At 45.7% G+C, this 9847-nt stretch overlaps 1 protein-coding gene across 7 annotated transcripts in view; it reads right to left on the bottom strand.

The window, feature by feature from the left end:
* Positions 1-4318: 4318 nt before the first annotated feature.
* TAF1 (TATA-box binding protein associated factor 1) overlaps positions 4319-9847 on the bottom strand; it is a 47135-nt gene continuing 41606 nt past the window's right edge. For 5 of the 7 annotated variants that reach the window (XM_082208404.1, XM_082208403.1, XM_082208402.1 and 2 more), the window contains 3 exons: positions 8954-9101; positions 7435-7609; positions 4319-4573 (listed from right to left, as the gene is read on the bottom strand). In XM_082208404.1, coding sequence (XP_082064530.1) covers positions 4498-4573; positions 7435-7609; positions 8954-9101 — 399 coding nt within the window. In that variant the 3' untranslated portion in view covers positions 4319-4497. The remainder of the gene's footprint in view (positions 4574-7434; positions 7610-8953; positions 9102-9847) is intronic. The other 2 variants (XM_082208405.1, XM_082208407.1) reach the window with 2 other exon arrangements.

Genomic DNA, 9847 nt, shown 5'->3' with positions numbered 1-9847 from the left:
GGATCTCTTCTTTGAAGCTCTTTTTCCAAACCATTGGCTGATGTCAAAACAAAATAAAAATATTCCTTCCGTTGGCTGATGGTTGGCTCCGAGTCCCAGTCTCAATCTTGATTGCCAGTCTCTGCTTATTTGGAGCTGGAAGCCCCACTGAACTCACTGGTGGTTGTTTCCAAGGCAACGTCCACGGGCTCATGCCGCGAACAGATTTTTATTTCTCTTGGGACAAAGCAGCATTTTTGCTGTGCCTCCCAAAGCATGGTTACCAGGTGTCCCCGTTTCCCGGGGGCAGTCCCCAGATTTATGAATCTGTCCCTGGACAAAATCCGTCCCCAGAATGTCCCCGGGTTTCATTTAATGTCCCCAGATTTATATTTTAAGTATTGTAAATTTATTAGTAGGGAATGACTGTTGCATGATTGGTTCAATGGCACAAGACACATTATATGGGGACTTCTGGTGAGGCAAAATGGTAGGCACCATGGCAGCGAGCAGCTCTTGAAGCCAGCCAGAACCAACTGCACTACCAGGCTGGCTCTGGGCCAGTGGCGTAGCGTGGGTTGTCAGCACCCGGGGCAAGGCAAGTAATTTGCGCCCCCTAACCCGTGGATTTGCGCCCCCTAACCCTAACCCCCAGATGTTGCGCCCGGCCCCCCCTGCACCCCCACGCTACGCCACTGCTAAGGGGACAAGGAACACGCGTGGGGTGGGTGAAGAAGGATGTGGCTAATAAGGGGAAAAGGAGCTCGCATGGGGTGGGTGGAGAAGGAGCTTTTCGGAGAGCTGAGCGGGGAGGGGGGAGGGAAAGAGCACTGTTGCTTTAAAGGAGCCAACCGGACAGCAGCCACTTACAGCAGTGTAAGCAGCTCCTTTCCTCTCCCGCTTTGCTCCTCCTCTCCCTCTTTGCTGCTTTACACAGCTAATGGTGAATCCCCTGCAACCCAAGTCCTGCTCAGCGGATCAGCTGAGACGCTGGGAGAATTGTAATTTCCCCCTCTCCCTCATCCCGTGCCCTCCTGTCCCCAGCAGCCTTTTAAAAAACTTTTTTACTGATTTTCACTGCGCTCGTGGCTCAGAGCCCTCCTGTGCCCTGCCGTCCCTCTGCAACCTCATTGCTCCGTTTAGAGAGCGCACGGACCTTTGCTAGCTGAGGCTGCAGCAGCTGTTGCTGGCTACGCGGCGCTTTTTCCGGCTCGCTATGGCTCCCGTCTGTCCCTCCTCCCGTGTAAGCGGCTGCTGCCCGCTTTGCTGCCATGGCTCTCCTTCCCTCCCTCCTCCTCAGCTCCACTCCCTCCTCCTGGCTGTAAAGCAAGCATGAGTGCATTCGCTCTGTAACACGCACAGGCATTTTCCCTTCCTTTCTAGGAGCAAAAAAGTGTGTGTTTTGGAGCGAAAGTTACGGTAATTCCCAGCAAGCAATTAGCAGGCTCGCTCCACCTCCTCCTCCTCCCGGCTTTGCTGCTGCTGCGCGGCTCTTTTCCTCCACCGACGGCGCGCTGCGCCTTGGAGAGGTTCCCGCTTCCTCGAGGGGGGCCGGCCAAACGCGCCCCACAAAATGGTGCGGCCGGCACCCCTGGCACCCCCCACGCTACGCCACTGCTCTGGGCTGCTGAGACTGTCACTGAGGGGGCTGCTGAGGGGGAACCAGAGATACCTGGCATGTCAACTGGGCGAACTGCAGACTCCCCCCAAACCCAAATTGAGCTGGGAGCGACAGTGCCCGGCCACCCTGCCGACTGCCCAGCGGCACTCCGGGGCCAGGAAAACCCTGGAGCTGGTGCAGGGATAAGGAGAAGGAAGAGAGAGAAAGAGGAAGGAGAAAAAAGAGGGGAGCCCCAACCTGCCACTGCCACCACTGAGGAGGAGGTAGGAGAGCACCAGGAGGGCAAGGACACATGGCCGAGCGCAGGCCTGACCTGAGCCTACGCCACAGCAGCTAGCCGGGGCCCAGAGAGCAGGCCAGGGCCCAGAGGAAGGCCATGAGACAGAGACCACAGAAGAAAAGATAGTACTTCTTAATTTTTTTAAATAAATAACTTTTTTAAAGAACTTTTTTTTTCTCTTTTCAAAAAAGTGTCACCGTATTCTTTGGGGAAAAAATCTGGTGACCAGGGGTCAGCAAACTTTTTCAGCAGACCTTGTGGGGGGCCAGACTATATTTTGGGGGAAAAGAAGAAAAGAATGAATTCCTTTGCCCCACAAATAACCCAGAGATGCATTTTAAATAAAAGGACACATTCTACTCATGTAAAAATACGTTCATTCCCAGACCATCTGCAGGCCAGATTTAGAAGGCGATTGGGCCGGATCTGGCACCCGGGCGTCAGGTTGCCTACCCATGTTCTAGACCCTCCACCCAAAGCACAGTTCCCTGTATACACCAGTGGCAGAGCATATGCCCACACTGCCGAGGGTGCACACCACATTTCAGGGTAAGAAAGGCACGGGGAACCTGCCACCCACTCTCCTCTTACTCTCCTCCCCCACGTCAGCCCTGACCCAGGGGCAGAACTGCGCCAGGCACAAGCTGTGCAGCTCCTTGCGCAGAGCCAGGCGTCTGCTGTGGGGGAGTCTGTTTGCGCCCCTTCGCAAAATTGTGCTCGGGGCCACGGACACCCACCCCCTGCCCACGCTACATCTCGCCCTCTCGTGGTAACAGCTTTCAAAGTGGTTTGGGATCCGCAACTGTTAAACTCTGCCCTTTATTCAAACTGAAACCACACACCAGACTTTACAGATACAGGGTTATTCAGAGTTTGGTTAAATGTTCCTCAGCTATGATCAAAACCTGTGGGTGATAACTTGCTTGCTTGGAAGCAAAAGGGTATTTAGAGACAAGTATATGTGACCGAGGGATGTGGATGCAAGTCATCCATTTAAGCTCCTAAATTGGCAATGCTCTTCAAAAACACCAGGGATGGACAAATTAACACAAACTGTACCACAAATCTACATACATACATACATACATACATACAGCAATTGCATTGGTCTTGGCAAAATTGGACTTTTATTATTTTTTATTCCAAATTATAGCAAGACATATCCAAAAACATATCATCCTTATTCCCCCCCCCCCATTTTTTCCTCCCTCCCCCCTCCCCAACAGAACCCACCCCCGACTTCCCTCAGTTCCAGTCTTTGGTTTCTCTAATAATGCTGCATGTTACAAAGTTGCATAGATCCTCAAACTGTTTAGCTGATTATTATCAATAAAAAAATTGTGAATGTTTATTCAAAACCTGCCAAGGTGTCCAGTTCACTTTGTTGGGTCTTCAGATACTTTGTAAAAGGTTCCCATTCATCCTTAAAGTCACAGTTATCCTTGTCCCATAGCTTATATGTCAGTTTTGCCAGTTCTGCATAGTCCATCAATTTTTCTTGCCATGATTCTTTAGCTGGGGTTTCTTCAGTCTTCCATCCTTGTGCTACCAGAACTCTCGCGGCCGTTGTCACATACATGAAGATGTTTTTCAACTTTTTTGGCAGGTCTTTCCCTACAATCCCCAACAAAAATGCCTCGGGTTTTTTAACAAATGTTAAATGGAACATTTCTTCAATTTGTTGTATATCATTTCCCAAATTTTTTAATTGCCTTACAATCCCACCACATATGATAAAATGTTCCCTCCTTTCCCTTACACCTCCAACATATATTTGAACTAGTTTTGTACATTTTCCTTAACTGCACTGGTGTTGTGTACCATCTGTACATCATCTTCATGTAATTTTCCTTCAATAGGGAACAATCTGTAAATTTTAAGTCAGTTTTCCATAATTTAACCCAATCTTCCATCATAATGTTGTGACCTACATCTTGTGCCCATTTAACCATAACTGATTTTACCTCTTCATCTTTTGTCTCCCATTCTAATAGTATGCTGTATGTGGCCTTCAGTAGTTTCACTTTCCCTTCAATCACCTCTGTTTGAAACCTAGATCTAGTATAACTAAATCCTTTCTTGCTGCCTTCTTTATGTGTTTCATATAGTTGTCGATAATAATAATAAGAAGAATTTATTATTTATACCCCGCCCATCTGGCTGGGCTTCTCAGCCACTCTCGGTGGCTTCCCAAAAAAATTAAAATACTCTAATACGTAATGCAACCAACTCTGAAAATGGTCTTTGATCTCATCATAATCTCTTAATTTCCATTTTCCATCATGTTCCTGTAATAAATCAGCATATGTGAGCCATTTTCCTTTCTTTCCAAGTGGTTTGAGCAGTAATGCTTCATGTGGTGAGAGCCACATTGGACTTTTAGAAGGCCAAATTGGACTTTTAGAAGGACTGCTTGTATGAACAAAAAACAACTCTCATGCAGTTAAGGGTAATTTTTAATTTACCTTTATATACATCCTAAACACAATATTGATTCATAAAAGAATGAATCAACAACAAGTGTCTCAGTTTAGTAGCAGCGTTTCATTGGATAACAAAGAAAAATCTATACACTGAGACCATGATGCAATCTTATCATGATCCCCAATAAAGTGTTTTATTCATCTGAATCCAGATCACTATCTCCTGCAATGGAAGGGAGGTCGTCACTTTCTTCCTCGTCCTCGTGGCTACTGGAAAAGAAAGAAATCTCATGATGCTGTTGTTATTTATCATGTGTACTGAGCGTGGGACAAACTTAGAAAGACGATAGACCGATGCTAGCTGTTGTTGATATACAAACTTTACAGCAACACAAGTGTGAGATGCAGCTGGGCAGGTCATCTTCCTAATCCAATTATAACAGCTAAGGGAGTCAAACAAGGTTGCATATTGGCCCCCTTTTTGTTTAACATTTATTCCCTTAGTAAACATCTTCGAGGGACAGATATACATGGCCCAAAAGGCAGATAGAATGTTGCCTCTCCTGCTTTATGCAGATAATGCTGTCATCCTGTTTCAGACACAAATTGGCCTTAAGAAACTAGTCCAACACTATGGAGGATCAATTAGCAGTAAAGTACCAAAAAACAAAAGTCATGGTTTTCTCCAATAGAAGGAAAACCTACAGATGGTATATAGATAACCAAGACATTGAACAAGTCACCTGTTTCAAATACCTAGGGGTTGTATTTCAAGCTTCAAGAAAGAAAACTGCCCATATTAATCACACTTCCTCTATGGCCCAAAAAAGTACTGCAGTAATCTTAACATTCCATTGAGCAAAGGGAGGAAATTTTTATTCCAGCTGCTATCAAAGTATTTGCTGCAAAATCCATAGCGTGCACAACTAGTCCCCCTCTCTAATCTGGACCTCTATGAAAAACTAAAACCAGGATTCCCATGGTCAATTCTCCAAATCCCTAAATGTGTCCCCAATGCAGCCCTGAAGACTGGAGATGGGCCTAAATAGGATTGAAGCCGAAGTGTGGCTAGTTACTCTGTACACAGGGCTAAGACTTAATAAGACCTCAACTGGGCTGCTCTCTTTGACATTGATTGATAATTATCAAATAAAATGGTGGAAGGGCATCACAAGAAAACTGGCTTTATATGGCCTTTCTCCTGAATATACTTTAGGTCTGGAAATGGGAAGGACTAGAAGTATAATTAAAGAACGAATCTGGGACAGAGAATTCCAAAATGATCTTAATCAATCCTCCAAAATTTGTAAATTTTTACCCAAACTTCAAAGATCCTATCCAGCAAATTATTTAAGTGCACTGGACAACTCTAAACACTGTTGGGCATTCTCCAGAGCCTGCTTTAATGTTCTCCTTTCAGCATTATTAGCGGGCAGATATCATGACATCCCAGTCCAACAGAGATTATACCCAAGCAATTCTGATGAGATTGAATCCACTGGGCCCATTCTTCTATATTGTCCACTGTATCATGATACCCAAAGAGAGCTAATTCAACGGTTACTAAGGAAATTACCTGGCTGCTCAGAGGAAACCTATGTTAAATATCTTCTTGCTGACAAAAGATCCGAATATCACCAGGCCTGTTGTGAAATTCTGTTTTATGGCAACAAGGACAAGACAGGGTGCAGTGACAGTGATAGTCGATGAATGAGTACTGATTTTAAACTCTGGAACATAGGTTTTGGCTGAAGGAGTGCTATTTTAAATGCAAATAAGCTTATAGGGAATTTTCAAGGGGCAGACGCAGTAGACAAAATTGTTCCTGTTGTTAATTCTGCTGTCTGGACTTTGACCTCAATAAAGAAAAATAAGTTCATGTGTACTGAGCACTGTACAGAAGAGAAACAATATAGTGAAGGAAAACACGAAAGTGTGACACATTGCAAATGCATTTTTATCACCACAAGTGCATGGTTTCTGATTTGTTAGGAATGTAAGAAGAGCCTGGCTGCTGGATCGAGTCCAGCATCCTGTTCGCACAGTGGCCAAACAAATGCCTATGGGAAGCCCGCAAGCAGAACATGAGCACACCAGCAATGCTCTTCCCAACTCCAATTCCCAGCAACTGGCATTCGGAGGCATAATGCCTCTTACCTTTGTGGCAAGTAGCCATGGATAGACTTTTTCTCCATGAATCTGTCTGATCTTTGAACACCATCCAAGCCATCTCATTTGCGCAGTCATCCTTCAAGGTGTGCATCTGGTGAAGCAATACCACCGCAACCCTACCACTCAAGACTGCTCCCATCAGAGGCAAGATTGCTGTGTGGAAGGTGGTTATGCAAGCATTGCAGGCAGAATCAGATGCAAATGGTGTTAAGAGACTGGACATTTTAGCATCAGAATGAACCTTTCATGAGCAGTGCTCTAAGGCAACTGCATAGGTTTAATCCTGCATGGCAACTTCATAGAATCATGGAGCTGCATTGTTGGAAGGGACCCCAAGGGTCATCTAGTCCAAACCCCTGCAATGCAGGAATAATATTATTACTCCCCTCATGAGATGAATGTGTGCTGCCGCACTTTATATTTTTCTGTATGTTCAAGAACTAATCCACGTAAATGTTTAAAGAATAGGGAAGACTAATCCTGCTCATGACTAGGGTTATGAATCACATCTACAAAGAAGCCAGGATTGGCTCATGGGGATTACTACTAAAGTTGTGATAGCATGTTTTTGTTTGGTGACTGATGGCATTGCAGCAATTGAGAAATGAATTGTTTAAATTGTTTTAGTTGCTGTGCTTTATGTTAATTTTAGATGTTTGTTGTTGTTTTCTGCTGGGCTTTTTCTTGCTGTGTGAGTTCCCTCCCCAACCCCCACTTTGGTTTTAGAGTTTAATGGTGTACTGCATTTCACATTTTCTTGTATGAGCAGACTGCCCAGAGAACTTGGTTGGATGGGTGGTATGAAAGTGTAACCAGTTAACAGAAGAGCAATAACGATCAGGGAGGCCCACAACTCAAAGGCAACTCATAAGAGTCATCTGAACTGAGCGCAGCCAACCTGCTTTTGAGACAACCAAATACTCCTTAATGGCTCCAACAGCACACTTGTCTATGGTTACCTGGCACTGCTATACTCCATGGCATGTGAAATCTTCCCTGCTGCCTCATACGACATCATGCTGTCTTTGTTGTCTTTGTCTATTTGCACATTCTCTTGAAGAACACAAGGCTGTCTCGGTCTCACTGCAGAGGATCCTGCACCTGAATCTCTGCTACTTTCACTTTGCTGGATTGCTGCACAACGGGACAGAAAATGGGTAGCCGTAATAAAGTTACCCAAGCCTGTTTATCCCCCAGGTCACCTGCAAATGGCTCCAAGGATATTGCTCTCCTTTGAGTAGTGTTGTCATCCTTCAGAAGGTGGCTAAGTTGCAGTTCAAATAAGAACCTCAAAAGCATTTTGCATTTGAACAAAGTCAGCCACTGGAAAAGTTAGTACCATATGATAAACTAGACTAGAGAAAGCTTTTTCAGTCTGGGGTCCCCCATTCTCACATGGAATCTTCCATTCATGTGTACTATATTTCCACCATCCTCAGCTTTCCTTTCTCAGCATTTAACAGCTAGGCATCTCCGATAATCATTTGCTCTACTGCAGAGGCAGTAAACTTTTAAGTCAAAAGTTTGATTCCCCTGAGAGAAACTGGTGGGGAAGAGTCTACTGAAAATGGGGAGGAGCCAAAGCTGAAATCGGAAGAGTCTTCACCTGCATGCTCTCCCCTGCTTCCAATCATTCACACATCCCTATGGCCCCTTGAATACTTATTCTCCCCATCCACACATAGTCATTTCAGTCACCATTCATCTTATCTCTACCCTCCCCATCCCCACTGCATGACAATTGGTCTTAGGAAAAAAATGTCACAAATGGGACTCTTTTTTTAAGCCAAGTTGTCATGCAGGGAGCACAATTTTTAGGCTCTGCAGCATGTGGAGATGGGAGCATTACTCCACCCCTCCTTACATTCTAGCCCCCACCCCAAAGAAGGCCCCCCATGTGTTCTAGAGTGGTTTTCCCCTAATCCTGCATTAGGATGAGAGGGCTGCTGCCCCCTACTGCCAAAGAAAGAAACCTCTACCCCATCAGCATAGCAATTAGGCTTAGAGGGGGAGAGGTTAATAACCACACAGGGGTACAGAAGAGGAGATGGGGAGTGGGCAGATCCAAAAGGCTCTGTGGATTGGCTAGGAACATCTTGCCCCTGGTTTAAGCAAGCTAGGAAGAGAAAAGAAGTGAGGAGTCTTGGCTTAAGATGCTTCCTCACTAACCACAAACTTCAACCAAGGACAAACTCTGGCAACAGCTTGTGGTCAGTTTGCATGGTCCTGGTAAGCCACAGCAACTGAAAGGAATGTACATTTGCCTGAATTCACAAGCGTTTGCTTCTTGCTAATAGCCAAAGGACCACAGCACAATGGCAGAGCACCTGCTTTGCACGCAGAAGGTCCCAGGTCCAATCCCTGGCTGATCTGGAGCCCTTGAAACCACTGCCAGCCAGTGTAGGCAACCATGAGTTAGATGGAGCAATGGTTTAACTCAGCGCAAGGCAGTTTGCTATGTAAAGAGTGAAAACTTACGTGTGAAAGTGTCATCGTCTTCCTTGCCACTGCTGTCACTCTCCTCGTTATCTGACAGGGTCAAGTCTTCATAATGCATGCTGGCCTGAGGCTGCTGCACTGAGCCTTCTTCCTTTTCACCCAGGTCTCTGTTTTCACCTTCCGCTTTCTGTCATGATGGAACAACCAATGGTAGAAAGGAGGTTGCAGAGAATTTCCTGGCACATGCAGAAGGTAGCTAGCTAGCTACTCTCTAAAAATGGCCCTGGCAAACTGAAGTGGTTTCAGAAATAAACCCAAGTGCCTGCATCACCAGCCGCACTAGTACTTACATCTGCGGTATTTTGCAGCAAGCAGATGATTTGCAACCACCTTGCACACAAGGTTGCTCTGCTCATCTATACTCACAACAACCTTGCAGAGTGAGTGAGGCAGAGCCAATGATTTGCCCAAAGTCAGTGGGAATCTGAGCCTCCAGCAGTGAATAAAATAATGAAACATCACATGATGTTAAAAGCTGTGGAACAGAACACTTCTGTTATGGGAAAGGGTTTGAGCACATAATGCCAATCCTGGCCCACAGCACCGGCTGCCAATTACTTTCCAGACCCAATTCAAAGTGCTGATTTTAAAAAGGAACAGGTACCAGGTGATAGGAAAACCTCCTCCTTGTCTAAGCCACTGGAGAGAATCAGAGTAGGCAATGCTGCCTGCTAAAGTAGCCAGGAAGGGCCTAGCTGACCAATGGGCTCTTTCCCAGCCAGATGGTCTCCCAGTACTACTAGGCCCAGCATGGAGGTGTGGCTCAGAAATCTAATAAAGCAGAACAACATAGGCAGGGTTGAGTCAGAAAGAAGCACATACATTATCCCTGCTGCAGCCACCACCCCAAACTGCAGCCACAGGCCTTGATGC

This window comes from Podarcis vaucheri, assembly GCF_965113315.1.
Source record: "Podarcis vaucheri genome assembly, chromosome: Z".
Lineage (NCBI taxonomy): Eukaryota > Metazoa > Chordata > Lepidosauria > Squamata > Lacertidae > Podarcis > Podarcis vaucheri.
The sequence above is the reverse complement of the archived record's forward strand: the minus strand, read 5'-3'. Positions and strand labels throughout refer to the sequence as shown.